General features: G+C 45.1%; 1 protein-coding gene across 1 annotated transcript in view; it reads left to right on the top strand.

Moving 5' to 3' along the window:
* The window catches only part of LOC134586278 (dynein heavy chain domain-containing protein 1-like), a 153749-nt gene that overhangs the window by 26131 nt on the left and 109556 nt on the right, over positions 1-18062 (top strand). Inside the window, exons 3-5 of the mRNA XM_063441766.1 lie at positions 6804-6947; positions 7511-7592; positions 8778-9001. Coding sequence (XP_063297836.1) covers positions 6804-6947; positions 7511-7592; positions 8778-9001 — 450 coding nt within the window. The remainder of the gene's footprint in view (positions 1-6803; positions 6948-7510; positions 7593-8777; positions 9002-18062) is intronic.

Consider the following 18062-nt stretch of genomic DNA (forward strand, 5'->3'; position numbering starts at 1 on the left):
TTCCTTGAGCGCCAAAATGATAGCAAGGAGTTCACGATTGCCTACATCATAATTCCTCTCTGCTTTGGACATCTGTCTGGAAAAGAAGCCACAAGGGTGTAACGGGTTTTCAGGTGAATCTCTTTGAGACAAGATAGCACCTACCCCTATCTCAGAAGCATCAACTTCAAGAATAAAGGGCAGTGAAGGGACAGGATGCTGTAAAACAGGAGCAGAGGCAAATGTAGCCTTCAAGAATTCAAAGGCCTCGAGTGCTTCTGGTTTCCAGACATGAGTATTACCATCCTTCTTGGTCATTCTGGTTATAGGCGCTACAATGGCAGAAAACCCTTTAATAAAACGCCTATAATAATTAGAGAACCCCAGAAAACGCTGAATGGCTTTCAAACCCTGGGGTAGAGGCCATTCCATAATGGCAGACAGTTTCTTGGGATCCATACGAAAACCCTTGGCAGAGATTATATAACCCAAGAACTGGACTTCAGATTGATCAAATGAACATTTTTCGAGTTTGCAATAGAGACCGTTAACCAGAAGAGTTCTCAACACTAATTTAACATGCATGTGATGAGTCTGTAAATCAGTAGAATAAATTAATATGTCGTCCAAGTATACTATAACGAATGTATGTATAAATTGACGTAGGACATCATTAATAAATTCTTGAAAAACTGCTGGGGCGTTACAAAGACCAAAGGGCATCACAGTGTACTCGTAGTGGCCACTCCTGGTATTGAATGCGGTCTTCCACTCGTGATCCTTTTTGATACGTATGAGATTGTAAGCACCCCTAAGGTCCAATTTAGTAAAAACTGTGGCCTGTTTAAGCCTATCAAATAGTTCTGTGATCAAAGGTATGGGGTACGCATTTTTGACGGTGATTTTATTTAGGCCCCTATAGTCAATACAAGGCCTTAATTCGCCATCTTTCTTAGATACGAAGAAGAAACCCGCCCCTGCCGGGGAAGAGGATCTTCTTATAAATCCCTTCTCTAGAGATTCCTTAATATATTCCTCCATAACCAGATTCTCCTGAGGAGATAAAGGATATATTCTCCCTTTGGGAGGCATCGTACCAGGTAATAAATTAATTGCACAATCGTAAGGCCTGTGAGGTGGCAATCTTTCAGCCTCCCTTTTATCAAAAACAGATTTAAGAGACAGGTACTGAGAGGGTATGACCGTAGGCACGGGAGGAATATTAGTAGAATTCAAAGGGGTGACTTTAACAATACAAGACTCTTGGCAAGAATCACTCCAAGAAACTATTTGTCCTGACTCCCAATCAATGGTGGGATTATGAGAACGTAACCAAGGATACCCTAACACGAGGTGAGAGGAAGGAGAAGTAATGATCTGAAACCGAATGGTCTCAGAGTGTAACACCCCTGTAGACATATGTAGAGGAACAGTTTCATGTGTGATAACTGGAGAGCATAATGGTCTACCATCTATGGCCTCAACGGCCAAGGGTGTCTCCTTCTCTCTGGTGGGTATGTTATTCTCCTTGACAAAACTGGAATCAATAAAGTTTTCGGTCGCTCCGGAATCAACCAGGGCTAGTATATTCCCTGCTATGCAGTTACTATCAAGGTGCAGGGAAACAGGAAGAAGTAATTTATTAAGAGGCAAATGTGAGGACTGTGATGTCACACCCAAGGCCAGTCCTCTATACGGTCTTAGGTGCGATAGTTTCCCGGACGCACGGGACATTCTTGTCTCATATGACCCCTCCTACCACAGTAAAGACAAAGTCCCTCCTTTCTCCTATAAAGCTTTTCAGCGTCAGTAAGTTTAGCAACCCCTAACTGCATAGGTTCCTCCTCAGAACCTTTAGATCCCTCGGGAGTCTCAGCTCTAGGGGAGTTAACGGGAACAAAATGTCTATTTCTGGACCTGGTATATAACCTGTCACGGATCCTGTTATCTATATCGATAAGATAGTCAATCAGATCCTCCAGGGGTACAGGGAGGTCCTTAGCTGCTACCTCATCCAACATAGTTTCAGACAGACCTTCCATAAACGCAGTAGTAAGCCCATTATTAGTCCAATCTACCTGTGAGGCAAGGGTACGGAACTGGATCGCATAATCGGCTACAGATTTAGATCCTTGCTTTATTTTCATTAATGCCCTGGCGGCATTTTTTGACCTTTTAGTCGTGTCAAATGTTCTACGAAACGCTGTGAGGAAGCTAGTGAAGTCGTGTACCATAGGCCCATTAGCCTCCCAAATAGGATTTGCCCATTCTAGTGCCTTATCCGTAAGTTGGTGCATAAGAAAACCCACCTTAGATCTATCAGTGGGAAATGAACGTGGGTACATTTCAAAGTGGAACTCCACTTGATTAAGGAATCCCCTACATGTCTTAGCGTCCCCTCCATACCTAGGTGGCGGGGTTAGATGTGCTGAAGCATTAGGCATATTAGCAGTGTCTGGTATAGGGTTTACAGGAGGCGCAGGTACAGGTACCGGAGCTGATCTGGATAACAGTGTCTGGATGGCTTGAGCCATTTGATCCATACGGTGATCCTGTTCTGCGAATCTAGCCTCATGAGTGGCCATCTGTTGTCCTAAACCTGCGGGGTCCATGGCCCTATCGTAATATCACGGTAATATACCCCAACACGCAGGAATAGTTCAACAGTCAAGAGACAAGAAACAGAGTTCGTCTTACCGGACCTTAGAATGGCCGGACTAGGACGAGAGAAAGACAGAGTCAGAACAAGCCGAGGTCTAGGGAACTGAGAGACAGCGTAACGTAGAACAAGCCGAGGACTGGTACACAGAGGACAAAACAGCGGATAAGCAAGCAAGGATAAAGAGAGAGCGGAGTCAGGAACAAAGCCAAGGTCAAGCACCAAAAAACCAACTGAACGATACAAGCACTAAAGGGAACTGGACAGAAACCACGATAGGGCAAGGAGCAAGGGAAACAGGTGAGTATAAATACCCTAAGGTTCACTTTGATTGGCCCCTGTCATATCCACGCCCCCAAAACGTGAGTGTATGGGGAATGTGGCCCGACAGGGGCCAATGGGAGACTGATTCTAATTTAGTCTCCCACTGTCCCTTTAAGAGCGCGCCCGAGACGCGCGGCGCGCTCTTAGTGTCGGACGGGACACGTGACCGCTTCTCGCGGTCACTGCCCGCCCGACTGATCTTATCGTTGGCTGAGCCGCGCGCGGCTCGTGCAGGAGCAGGACCGCGCGCGGCGAGAAGAGAGGACCTCGGCCGGCCCCTGGAGAGGGTAAGTACCGCTACAGGTTTAGGTGCGAAGTTTGAATTCGCCAGACTAAACCAAGCAACTTCATGGGACTAATTTCGGGGATGTACAGAGCCTCAAGTCCCAGACTTTAGACAATGATTTCTTGGGCTCTGTACATTCGATCGCCCCGCTTTTTGCAGGGATCCCAAATGGGACCCGGGGCTAAATAGTGATGCAGGTTTTATCTGTGTGACCCTTTCCTTCGGTGCTGAGCCCCAAAGGTTACCCCCCATGTATGGAATATGTTTTAATGTGTGTCCCTGAAAACTGTTGGTATCTCCCAGAGTGGGAGATTGCTATCTGTAACCCAACCCCCTCCTGCGGTGGTCTGTGCATAAAGGCTGTTTGTTCCCAATAAAGATTGTCAGTGTTCTAACCTCCAGAACTGTGTCGTCTGGTTACTCAAGGGAAGGAAGATTTAACCCTTGTGTCTGCTGGTCCAGCAGTGGGGAAAAGACTAAAATAGCTAGTTTCCCAATCCGTTTCCCGGTTCCAGCTAGGCAGCTACCCATCTGGTGGAGGTAGCCAGCCGGGGTACAGGGAGCTCCGCTACGGTCGGTGTTCGGTTGGCTGTGAGTACTAAACAAGGAAAAAAGCACCTTAAGTTTGGGGAAACTTGGAAACGAAATAGGGGGAACTCTTCCCAATAGATGAGTAATCGTGAGTTCATGTGACATGTGAGGCCCTGACTGTGACCCTACAGAATGTTATGTCAGGCAATAATTACTTGGGCCGTCTTGAATGAAACATCCGTGGTAAGGTAGGGGGTTAGCCTCGCTGGACCATTGGATTAAGTAACTCTAAATGAGGGCCAGCTCCTTAACCTAACAGCCAGTTCTCTTTCCTTAGACGGGGGCTTCACGCTTATCTAATTGTAAACATAAAATGTATGTACCTAGGCATACAAGATAGAATCAGAGAGAAGAACTGTAAAAGTGCACCTAGAGAAATAAATACACCAATTAATTGTGTACCGTGAATTAGAAAGGAAATCTGGTGCCCAAACAGTCAGTGATGTTGCCGGTTGTCCTCAGATGCTACTTGGATGGGATCAGCCTACTTCCAGATGGTTGGATGGAGGGAAGTGACCTGGACTAGGAGCTCACTCCTCCTGTAGGTTGTAGGCCACTGCTTTTGAGGCCCTTGTGGGATGCAGTTCAAGGAGGGCTGGTTTTTCACTTGGGGACAGTCTCTCTGTACATTCCCTGTGCAGCCACACTCAAAGCATGTTGGCCTAGCTTTCTGGAGGGGACTGGCTGGTGAGCGACTGTATGTCTAGATGGAGCATCTATTGGACATGGCAACGGTGCCACTGGTCTTAGGGTAGGTCTGGTGCCTGTCAAGTCTGCCCGCCATGCATCCTGATACTCATCTGCATGGGTACTTGCTCCACAGTAAGGAGCCAGCAGCCTTGTAACCAGTCCTGACCACATCAGGCACCACTTGACATCTACAGCTTGCCATGATACCTTGCCTGCCAGGATAGAGACCCAGTCTCTATGGTGCAGACAATGTCATCTTCTGTCTAAATGAATGCTTTAAATGCCTCGAACAATAGTTGGTGTTGTCTGCATCTGGATCTGGCATTGCTATGCCAGCCGGGGTTAGAACTGGTGATCATCCTGTCTCTCGATGTTGCTATTGCTTCTCTGAGGTCTGCATCTGATGGTTGGTCCCACAAAGAGTTAACTTCTCGCATACTTGCATGTGGAAGGCTTTCTCCTCAGTCTTGGCCACACTGACCTCATGGTTCTGCCTCCTCCATTAGCTCTACTACAAGAACCACTTTGGATTTGTTGCTGGCCACTAGGCCCCGTGCCTCCTTTTCAGGCTGCTGCAGTATTGTTCCATCCACCAAGCTGCTGCAAGGGACTTGAATCTTTCTGTCATGGTCATAAAAGTGTGGAAGCACCCTGTCCCTTGTTAGTTACAGAGTTACAGAGCTATGGCTGCGGAGGCCTTCTCTCCAGTGATTATAGCTTTTCCTCCACACCTGAGTCCTTGTCACGGGTGGCGGTATGGAGACCGGGACCCCAGAGTACCTGATGAGAAGTTGTGAGTCTTAGCGTGAGAGTGGATTATCAGGGCCTGGTTCAGGGTAACCACACGCCCCCTGGTGATGAGCACCACCGTTTGTGCGGCCACATGCCAGAACCCTGATGCAGCTACAGTGGATCCCAGGAACTTGAAGCTTGGAATTAAGCAGACCTCCCAGGAGCTGAATAGGGAGGCTCTGCAGCAAGAATGTATGCAGTACAGAAAACAAGGCAAGACTAGGAGAGGCACCAAACATGAAAACAAGACAGAACTAGTAGAACCCAGAGCCAGAGAAGGATAGGAAGCTAAACCCAGAACATGTACACAATACATAAGGGAACATTAACTAAACAGGGGCAGGACAGGACAGGACTGTACATGGACTGGGAATACAAACTAAAACAATACAATATATGATAGGCAAAACAAGAGGAGAAATAACTAAGTACTATATATGAAAATCATGGGGATTTAGTTACATTATATGATCATACATTGCATAAGCCTGCCAACAACGCCAATGTACACCATATCTGTCAGGTCCTACTCTGCCTAATGCAAGCTAAAAGTAACCAAAGTAAACACACATAGCACTTACCTGCAAGAAAGGGCAGAAGACTCGAGCAGCTGCCTGCAGGACACTGAAACAAAAGGGAATGATGGAAAACAAACGGGTGTGGCAACATAAAACAAACATTTAAATGAATCCAGGATACTTGGAATTCCAGGGACGGAATAATGGAATGAACCCAGAAATCCCAGCATAAGGAAAACCAGACATGGAATAGAAAACCAGAAAACCCAAGAAAAACTAAACAAGAATTGTAAAAAGAGTACTGGATACCAGAAGCCAAGTCAGACATCAGAACAGAACAGAACAGAGCAGGATGTGACAGTCCTGAAGCGTGTGTATAAATACAATACAATGGCCTTTACAATAGTCCCCTCCTGGCAGCACTCGAATGTCTGGTGTTTTGATTACATTATCCTCAGCTAATGTTGAGGTATGATTTACAAAATGGCCCCCAGAACCCCCTTTGCCTGGACAGCACTCCCTAATACCCTATGTCACTGGAATGCTTGTCGCCGAGCACACTCATTGTCCAAATAGATTCACTAAATCATGGCACAGTTTCGATCCAGCGACAAGTTCCAGAGTATTACAGAGTATCACCCAGTGCGGCGCACTATGTGCAGGACGGGTCCAGGCATCTCAGAGGTCCCCAATTCCATACCCACTTCCCATGGTGAAAAAATACCTTTTCTGTCCAAGTTGGAATAGGTGTTCCATGACAACCTTGTTTCCAATGAAAATAAAAAGATGTCTTGGCTCATAAGCTTACATCCAGGACAGACTTTATTGGATATGATAGCAGTCTTGATCAAACCAATATGTGTTGAAACATTGCCTTTTGTATCCAATAAAGTCTGCTCTGAATGTACCCTTTTGTGCCCAGACTTCTTAGATTACTTGAATTATGTTTGTTTCTCTCCTACAGTTTCGAGATGCAGTGTGTGATACGTTCCTTGAAATAAGTCTAGAATTTGGACCTCAGAATGAATTGACTCTGGATCCACCTGAGGATTCCTTGTATCAGAGCTTTCAGCAAGCCATTGATTCTGTGACTGACGTTGTTTTTGAGGTGAGTTCATGACATGATCAAGACATGATTACGTAGCTAGTATTTAATAAGACATGTCTACGCAGCTAGTATTTAATAAGACAGGTCTATGCAGTTAGTATTTAATAAGACAGGTCTACACAGCTGGTATTTAATAAGACAGATCTACACAACTAGTATTTAATAAGACATGTCTACGCAACTAGTATTTAATAAGATAGGTCTACACAACTAGTATTTAATAAGATAGGTCTACACAACTAGTATTTAATAAGATAGGTCTACACAACTAGTATTTAATAAGATAGGTCTACACAACTAGTATTTAATAAGATAGGTCTACACAACTAGTATTTAATAAGATAGGTCTACGCAACTAGTATTTAATAAGATAGGTCTACGCAACTAGTATTTAATAAGACATGTCTATGTAGCTAGTATTTAATAAGACATGTCTATGTAGCTAGTATTTAATAAGACATGTCTATGTAGCTAGTATTTAATATTACATGACACAGATGTTCATTTAATTCCAAATATTCTTTATTCCTCCATGCGTGGCTATATCACTCTTTGATTTTCAGGTTGCTGCAATTTTTGCCCAAAATGATGACAAGGAATCATCAGATTCAACTCTACGCCTCAAGACTGAGTCCAAAATACAAAGTAAGTGTTGTAGTGTGTGTGTAGTGCAAAGTGTGTTTAGTGAATGAAGTGTGTGTGTAGTGCAGAGTGTGTTTAGTGAATGTAGTGTTTGTAGTGAGTGCAGAGATTGTATAGTGAATGTAGTGTGTGTGTGTGTAGAGCAAAATGTGTATAGTGAATGTAGTGTGTGTGTGTAGAGCAAAGTGTGTTTAGTGAATGTAGTGTGTGTGTGTAGTGCAGAGTGTGTTTGTAAGGATTCAGTGTGTGTGTAAAGTAGGGGGGATGGGGAGTATTATTTTATTTATTTATTTGTGTATATTTAAATTTTATTTCCCCCTCCCTGGTTCTTACCATGCCAGGGAGGGGGGAGATCGCATTCCCTGGTGGTCCGGTGGCATGGTGGAGGGAGCCAGCCGCGGTACATTGAAGAGGGGGCCCAGCAGCACACACTGTCTTCCTTTCCAGCTCCTCTCTGACTAAATCTCACGAGACAGGTCTGCGTGCTGTGCGGAGCGTTGCCATAGTAACCCGTGGCAACGCTCTGGCAGCCGCAGGGCGCAGGAAAGTTAGACAGAGAGCAGCTGGAAAGGAGGACAGAGTGTGCTGCTGGGCCCCCTCTTCATTGTACAGGTAGCAGGGGGCCCTCTGTGCACATATATATAGCGAAAATCGCTCTCTCTCTATATATATATATATATAATATGTGCACATAATGAATGTGGGGCTCGGGGCCCCCCAGGACCGCCGGGCCCATGACAACCGTTATGGTTGTCATGCCCTGATGGCGGCCCTGGTGTGAGGTGTCGGTGTCGGTGTGCTGTGCGTGAGGTTTTGGTAAAAGGTGTGCTTTGTTTGTGAGGTGTCGGTGTAAGGTGTGCTCTGTGTGAAGTATCAGTAGAAGGCGTGCTGTGTGTGGGGTGTCAGTGGAAGGCGTGGTGTGCTGTGTGTGAGATATTGATGGAAGATGTGCTCTCTGTAAGGTTTCAGTGGAAGACTTTCTCTCTGTGAGGTGTCGGTGGAAGGCGTGCTGTGTTTCAGGTGTCGGTGGAAGGCATGGTCTGGTTTGTGTCAGATAGTAATGGAAGGTGTGCTCTGTATGAGGTGTCGTGGAAGGTGTTGAGTTGTCAGTGTAAGATGAGTATTAGCTATTGAAAGATGATGAATGCCATGAATGAAACTATAAATATAATTCTCTTTTCCATTTAGTGTCATCACTTAACTCTGGTCTAAATGAGGAGAGTCTGAGGATGGTTTTCCCAAAACCAGAACTCCCACTGATGAAAAGCAAAGATATTTCCACTGGATTGAGAGTTCAAGGGAACGTGGAGAGGGGTCACAACCTACACCTAAACATATACCCTTTACAGCATATGCTATATAATGACCAGCCGACCCAACAGGCCCGAGACAAGTTACAGGGAGTACTTAAGGTGAGGAGATTAACTGTTGGGAGTGAACTGCCCTGTGCAAAAGGTGTTGAGAATTAGTGACCATGTGCCAAGAGTACTAGGGGTGAGTGACCATGTGCAAAGAATACTGGGGGTTTATGATCCTGTGCATAGTGCTGGGCGTTATTGACCCAGTGCAAAGAATTCTGGGGTTTAGTGACATGTTTGTGTTCCTGAAACTTTAGTGTTCCTTCAGCAGCAGGGCCCGCACACAAAAAGGGCCTATTGGGTGGTCATGTATTTTCAGAGACGCAGTAAGCAATGCGGACTCTTAACGGCTTGACTTTAATGATTGCAGTGCTGGGAGAAAGTGACAACCAGTCACTTCCTACCAGCTAACACATAGCTAAGGGAAGGAAGTCAGAGTGGAAGGGGGCACGGAATACTCTAAACAGCTTCATGCAACAGAGTGGACCCCATGGAGGAGACAGGAGGGTGGCTAAAAATGTACATTCTGTGTGTGTATGTGTCTATGTGTATTTGCATATGTGTCTGTATGTGTATCTGTGGGTCTGTGTATCTGTGGGTCTGTGTGTCTGTGTTTGAATACATTTGTGTGTCTGTTTATGTTTCTGTGTGTATACATGTGTGTGTATCTGCACGTGTCAGATTAAGAGACCCAGGAGCGCTCCTCTCTGTTCGTGGATTTTCCCTCTCTTTCAAATGTATTTTCCCTGTATTTTCATTTGTTATGCCTGCCCCCCGTTCGGGAGCGCTCCCACAAAGGGGATTTATTCACCTCCCAAACGGGGACCACCCCAATACCGGATTTAGAATGTTAGTATAGAATGTTCACGCCTCCCAATCACCTCGCAACATAAGTGTTGAAACCGCAAACCACAAGGGAAACAATTAAAGGGACACTATAGTCACCGGAACAACTTTAGCTTAATGAAGCAGTTTTGGTGTATAGAACATGCCCCTGCAGCCTCACTGCTCAATCCTCTGTCATTTAGGAGTTAAATCCCTTTGTTTATGAACCCTAGTCACACCTCCCTGCATGTGACTTGCACAGCCTTCCATAAACACTTCCTGTAAAGAGAGCCCTATTTAGGCTTTCTTTATTGCTAGTTCTGTTTAATTAAGATTTTCTTATCCCCTGCTATGTTAATAGCTTGCTAGACCCTGCAAGAGCCTCCTGTATGTGATTAAAGTTCAATAGAGATTGAGATACAATTATTTAAGGTAAATTACATCTGTTTGAAAGTGAAACAAGTTTTTTTTTTTTTCATGCAGGCTCTGTCAATCATAGCCAGGGGAGGTGTGGCTAGGGCTGCATAAACAGAAACAAAGTAATTTAACTCCTAAATGACAGTGAATTGAGCAGTGAAATTGCAGGGGAATGATCTATACACTAAAACTGCTTTATTTAGCTAAAGTAATTTAGGTGACTATAGTGTTCCTTTAATGAGTGCTTCCCTGGGTGGCCGCTGCAGAGGGAAAGAGCGGAGCTCCCTGTACTCCGGCTGGGTTCCTAGGGTTGCTTCCTATCTGGAACCAGGGGAAACGGGTAGGGTGTGACGGACCACCTGGCACCCCGACTGGGTCCCTCTATCAATTGCTGCTTCCTATTAATCCTTGAGTACCATAAGCACTGCACCGGTCACCATAACCATCTCCACAAACCGCCGCAGTTTGGTTGGTGTCTCGCTGTCCTCCACCCACCCTTGACCTAAGACCAGGATCCAGCTTCCAGTGGGTAGACCCATAACGGTTGCCGTCCGGGCCCCACGTGTAGCGGCGGAACTGCCGCCGGTGCACTTGCACCAGGGCCGCACGCTGATGGGGTCCATTGAGTGGCCCATGCACTTAGGGCCACCCGATGGGCCGCATATCTTCAGGGGCCCGGTCAGCGCTGTGGCCGTGGTAAAGCGCGACCAGGCCCCTTTAAAAAATAAAATAAAAATGGCGCCGCAGCGCAAGTGCTGCTGGGAGTAAGTGGTCATTTCCTCCCAGCTCACTCCGTGTGGGAGGAGCGCGCGCCCGGCAATGAAGAGGGAGAGCCAGCCGACTGCCAGCCGACAGGAGGGTGGCTGGAAAATGAGCTGTGTGTGTATGTCTGTCTGTGTGTATGTATGTCTGTCTGTCTGTGTGTATGTATGCATGTCATTATGTGTGTATGAATGTCAGTGTATGTATGTCATTATGAATGTGTGTATGTATGGATGTCAGTGTCTGTATGAATGTATGTCTGTCTGTATGTCTGTATGCATGTCTGTATGCATGTATGTCTATCTGTATGCATGTCATTATGTGTGTACAGGGCCGGCCTTAGGCCTTTGTGCGCCCTGTGCGAAAAATCTTCACAGCGCCCCCCCTTTCCGTCCCCCACTCCTCCCCCTCCCCTTCCCCCTTCCCACACACCCTGTCACACACACACACAGGCAGACAGCCATACACACACACAAACACACGCAGGCAGTCACACACAGACAGCCACCTACACAGACATAGAATGTGACGGCAGATAAGAACCATTCGGCCCATCTAGTCTGCCCAGACAATCAGAAATAGGCAGTCACACACACACACACACAGGCAGACAGCCACACATACACACACAAACACACACAGACATAGAATGTGACGGCAGATAAGAACCACTCGGCCCATACAGTCACACATAGGCAGTCACACACACACACACAGGCAGACAAGTAAGAGGCTGACCAGCAGGCCCCAGAGTAAATATAGCTCTCCAATCCCCCAAACATGAGCCTAGACTCATGAAGGGTAAAACAAATCTGTTTAATGGCAGCCAGAACTGGCCTTATATGCAGGTCTCCAAGCAAAGGGCACTCCCCCCTGGACCAGCGAGTAGACTACAGTAAAAACATATACACAATTACATTGGCTCTAAGGTCCAGGACACTCCCATACAAAATAGGTCAATCTCTCCCCTGTGCCTGTGAGATAATTGAGTCAGCAGTGTACTAAACTCAATTATCTCCAGGCACAGAAAACATAAATTTTACAAAACCCCCAAAATACCTTAAAACACACCAAACCCCCACAAACATATCCAAAGTGGCCAACATATCTAAAAGTCATAATTTGACCGACTGCCCCCGCATGGTCCCATGCCCAAAACAGTTCCAGAGAATCAGGGTGTAGCGGATGGCATTGGACTGTCTTTAAGGGTTATGTTAAAAATGCAATTTGTGTGTTTATTTTCCTGTATAACTGAAATTGTATGCAGCATTCGTATGTTTGTTTGTTAGTTTTCATCCGTATTCCATACGAATGAAAACTACCGAACCAGTAGTCCACCCCAGAGAGAAGTGTGTACCTTATTAGGCTTGCACACTTCTCTAACCGCACATTAATTGGTACAATCGGTACTTTATAGATGTATCTGGTTGGCCGCCGTTCGGCATACGAACACGTGGCGGGGCCCTCTTACGCACGAAACCTCAGCGGTGTTTGGTCGTCGAGTGTCTGGAACTCAAATCGGACACTCAATTACCCGAACACCGCTGAGACCTCCAGAGCTCCACAACTCCCGAACTGAGGGGCCAACCAGCCCCTCGTTTGGTGAATTTAAAGTACCGAACAAGGGTATTCAGACAAATACCATTTTAACAGTGGATGCCAAGGATTTATGTTTATTTTACCTCCCGAACGAAGACCAAATTGTCTCTTCCATCTAACTCCCGAACCCCTGGTCCGATCTGGGTGAATTTTGAATATGTTGGTCACCCAGATCAGGGCTACCAGGGGGTGCCACTTAGATAATTGTACCTGGCTGTTTTAGGGTACATCCAGAAACCGGGTAAAACTGTAGCATGTATAAGTGGATTATGTGTCACACTGAGGGGAGGAGATGTATGGGAGGTAACTATTGTACCATTGGCTACTGTACCAATTACTGTAAATCCCTCCCTTGCATGGGAGAACCCTTTATAAGGAATCTGAGTGATTAAAAGTTCAGTTCTGCTCCTGATGCTGTGTGTCGTCCAGTCATTGCGATTGATGTTGGGATATTGTTGGATTGTTTTGCCTGCTGGAATTATTGCCTTATGGATTTCTAATACTTGTTCCTGAGCCTTACTGGGATCTTAAGTGGAGATAACCTGTGTAATAGCAGCTCTCCGCTACACAGGGCTTGCGGTCGGTCTAGTTCGGTAGTTTGAAAACGAACAAACTACCGAACAGAGTCAATAGTCTTGCCTTGGAGCTTGATCCCCTTGTTCGTGGGAACGTTTCCACCGAACAGCGCCTTTAAAAGTGTTGTAGAACCGAACGCAGGCGATGCTGGAAGTCCAGCTGTGTTCATTTTCAGTTCCATGAGATTAATGCCCAAACACCGCTGCCTGTGTTCACGGGAACAAGATGCCCGCCACCTCGTGGTCATCCATTGGAATTGCGGACACCCGGACGAACACTTAGAACACTGTGGTGGAAATTGCTACAAAGTAGCAATTAGGCTTAACAAGCTCCAGGGTGGTCTCCGGTTCATGTGGCTGTTCGGTTCCCGAACCAAATACAAAATCCCACAAACCAAGTTTGCTCACACAGTTGTTGTTTTTTTTCAAATATCTGTTTTTTATTAAAAAAATTCAAAATAGAATGAATGCCAATTGGGGTTACAGAAAGGAAAAAGGGGAGGGGGAAACAAATGATAATTATGTTCACATAGGTTTTAAAGGGCCCATAGTCTTTTGGTAAGAGGCTGACCCCTCCAAGAATACATGACGAGGCTCAGTTCGTCACATAGGGGAACTAACTCTCCCCGTTGAATCTCCCTGCAGGCTGAAACAGCTCCAGTAACCAGACGACACACAATTCTGGAGGTTAAAACACTGACAATCTTTATTGCAAACAGGCTTATTTGATGCACAGACCCCCGCAGGGGATCTCCATTTAGGACAACACAATCCCAGGCAGTGGGGGTTGGGTTACATATACCAACAGTACACAGGGACACACATTAAAACACATTACATACAGGGTGGGTGTAGCGCCACAGTTTTTTTGAGGGGCCTGTTTGCTTGCTTCCTACCATGTGACTATGGGCCCTGCATAATACCTTGCCCAATACACTTTAAAAGGCTCCATTCATATAATGTAAGTACTTTTGTACTCCATAAAGAGCGATCGACCGTTGGCCCTAATTCCCTGGAACTGTTTTGGGCATAGGACCATGTGCACTGTCGGTCAAAACTATGACTTCCAGGAAATTCCTGGGTGATTTTTGGATATGTTGTTCACCCAGATAAGGGCTATCAGGGGATGTAACTTTATTTTGTGGGGTTTTATGTGTTTTTAACAATCCGTTTTCCTGGCACTGGAGGGTCCCTCTCCTTCCCACCCCCCAATCCCCGGTTACTGAAGGGGTGAAAACCCCTTCAGTCACTTACCTGAGGCAGCGTCTCCTCCGCGCCGCTCCGCCTCTCCATTGCGTCGGCTGGCGGGCGAGACTGATCCCGCCCACCGGCCAAGGAGCATTCGCATTAGCGCTACCCATAGGAAAGCATTGAAAAATAATTTCAATGCTTTCCTATGGGGAAATGAGCGACGCTGGAGGTCCTCACACAGCGTGAGGACGTCCAGCGACGCTCTAGCACAGGTTTCCTGTGCTATGAAGGAGGAAGTGACCTCTAGTGGCTGTCTATTAGTTATAAAAAACTGCAATAATTACAGTTGCAGGGTTAGGAGCAGTGGGAGTTGGCACCCAGACCACTCCAATGGGCAGAAGTGGTCTAGGTGCCTGGAGTGTCCCTTTAAGGACTAAACTTCTGGGATAAAAGGGAATCATGACATGCCACACATGTCATGTGTCCTTAAGGAGTTAAGGTACTTTTTGGGGTTTCATAAAATTTTATATTTTTCTGTGCTTGGAGATAATTGGGTTAGATTAGTACAGTTCCTGATTCAATTATCTCCCAAGCACAGAGGAGGGATTCTATTGTTTGTGTATGGGAGTGTCCCACTGTATGACTCTGTTTTTACTGGTTTATTCACTTTGTGTACCTGTGCTCAACAAGGTCCACCTGGGTGTCCCCCTTGTTGGAAAACTTGCATAAAAGGCCAGTGTGCCTCCATTAAAATTCAGTTCCTGTTTTACCCTCAACATATGTGGGGGAAAAGGCTGTATCTACCCTGGGGTTTGCTATATCGCTATACTCCCCCTGGAATTATAATCACTAGCTCTTTTAAGAGCTCTTTTATGCTCTCTGGATTAGGAGAGGTTCACCCACTGGATGACTGATCCTGGTCTTGAGTCCGAGTGGGTGGAGGACAGCAAGTTCCCAGCCAAGCTGTAACGCTGGACGTAAGGACTGCAGTGCTGATGGTGTCTGGTGGAGTGCTTGGAGTCCTCAGTGAGCACTAAGAGCATCCGTTGCCGGGGTACAGGAAGCTCCGTTACGATGGGTAACCTTTGGAGCTTGGCACTCCGGGAAGGGATTACAGGGTTGAAACATACTGTAACGGATCACCTGGCACCCCGACTGGGCACCTCCATTAATGGATGCTTCCTAGCTGACGCCGAGGACTATAAGCACCGCACCAGTTATACAACCACCGCAGACTCCACAACCGTCATAGCTTAACTGGAATCTTGCCATCTTTCTTCCACCCTGTATGAACCTCTGACATCCAGGACCGTGTGGGGAGAGTGTATAAGGAACAGCCCTTAGAAGAGCTAGTGATTAGAACCCAGGAGAGTATACAGAGTATAGCAGTTCCCCTCCAATCACAAAAGGGAACAGCAGATCTGAGGGTTTATTGAACAGCTTGGTCTTTTATACAGTTTTCCCCACAAGGTTAACATAGAAACATAGAAACATAGAATGTGACGGCAGATAAGAACCATTCGGCCCATCTAGTCTGCCCAGTTTTCTAAATACTTTCATTAGTCCTTGGCCTTATCTTATAGTTAGGATAGCCTTATGCCTATCCCACGCATGCTTAAACTCCTTTACTGTGTTAACCTATACCACTTCAGCTGGAAGGCTATTCCATGCATCCACTACCCTCTCAGTAAAGTAATACTTCCTGATATTATTTTTAAACCTTTGTCCCTCTAATTTAAGACTATGTCCTCTTGTTGTGGTAGTTTTTCTTCTTTTAAATATAGTCTCCTCCTTTACTGTGTTGATTCCCTTTATGTATTTAAATGTTTCTATCATATCCCCCCTGTCTCGTCTTTCCTCCAAGCTATACATGTTAAGATCCTTTAACCTTTCCTGGTAAGTTTTATCCTGCAATCCATGAACCAGTTTAGTAGCCCTTCTCTGAACTCTCTCTAAGGTATCAATATCCTTCTGAAGATACGGTCTCCAGTACTGCGTACAATACTCCAAGTGAGGTCTCACCAGTGTTCTGTACAATGTCATGAGCACTTCCCTCTTTCTACTGCTAATGCCTCTCCCTATTCAACCAAACATTCTGCTAGCATTTCCTGCTGCTCTGTTACATTGTCTGCCTACCTTTAAGTCATCAGAAATAATCACCCTAAATCCCTTTCCTCAGATGTTGAGGTTAGGAGTCTATCAAATATTCTGTACTCTGCCCTTGGGTTTTTACGTCCAAGATGCATTATCTTGCACTTATCCACATTAAATGTCAGTTGCCGCAACTCTGACCATTTTTCTAGTTTACCTAAATCATTAGCCATTTGGTTTATCCCTCCTGGAACATCAACCCTATTACATATCTTAGTATCATCCGCAAAAAGACATACCTTACAATCAAGACCTTCTGCAATATCACTAATAAAAATATTAAAGAGAATGGGTCCAAGTACAGATCCCTGAGGTACCCCACTGGTGACAAGCCCAAGCTTCGAATATACTCCATTGACTACAACCCTCTGTTGCCTGTCACTCAGCCACTGACTAACCCACTCAACAATATTGGAATCCAAACTTAAAGATTGCAGTTTATTGATGAGCCTTCTATGTGCAACAGTGTCAAAAGCCTTACTGAAATCTAGGTAAGCAATGTCTACCGCACCACCCTGATCTATAATTTTAGTTACCCAATCAAAAAAATCAATAAGATCAGTTTGGCATGATCTCCCTGAAGTAAATCCATGTTGTCTCTGATCTTGAAATCCATGTGTTTTAGATGTTCAACAATCCTATCCTTTAACATGGTTTCCATCACTTTCCCCACTACTGAAGTAAGGCTTACTGGCCTATAGTTGCCCGACTCCTCCCTATTACCTTTCCTGTGAATGGGTACACCATTCGCTAATTTCCAATCTTCTGGGACTACTCCTGTTATCAATGATTGGTTAAATAAATCTGTTAATGGGTTTGCTAGTACACCACTAAGCTCTTTTAAGAACTTTGGGTGTATTGCATCAGGCCCCATCAACTTATTTGTCTTTACTTTTGACAGTTGAAATAGAACCTCTTCCTCTGTAAACTCACGTGTAATAAATGACTCATTTATCCTTTTTCCTGAGGCCCCTTTCCTTCATTTTCATCTGTAAATACTGAACAAAAATATTAATTGTGGCAGTCAGCTAGACCTTTATCCTCTTCTACATACCTTCCTTCTTTTGCTTTTAATCTAACTAATCCTTGTTTTACTTTCCTTTTCTCATTTATGTATCTATAAAAAATGTTATCCCCTTTATTACTGATTGTGCTCTTTTCTCCTCTGTGATTGATTTGGAAACTCTTATAACTTGCTTAGCCTCATCCTGCCTATAGATCTGTCTGTCTTCCTCACTCTGTTTTTTTAAAAATAATTAATAAAAGCTAACTTTTTGTTTTTTTACTATTTTGGCCACATCTGCGGAGTACCACAGTGGTTTCTTAATTTTTTTACTTTCACTGACAAGCGTGTTGCCTTCAGCAGTGCAACTTTTAAATAATCCCATTTCTCTTGGACTCCATTTAAATTCCTCCAGTATGATAATGACTCCTTTACACATATTCTAATTTTAGAAAAGTCTGTTTTTCTAAAGTCTAAACTTTTGTTTTTGTGTGGTAGGACTCAGTTCCTATATTAAACCACACTGACTGATGATCACTGGATCCTAAACTTTTACCTACAGTCATAACTGATGCCAAATCTCCATTTGTTA

Source organism: Pelobates fuscus, chromosome 1 (assembly GCF_036172605.1).
Source record: "Pelobates fuscus isolate aPelFus1 chromosome 1, aPelFus1.pri, whole genome shotgun sequence".
Lineage (NCBI taxonomy): Eukaryota > Metazoa > Chordata > Amphibia > Anura > Pelobatidae > Pelobates > Pelobates fuscus.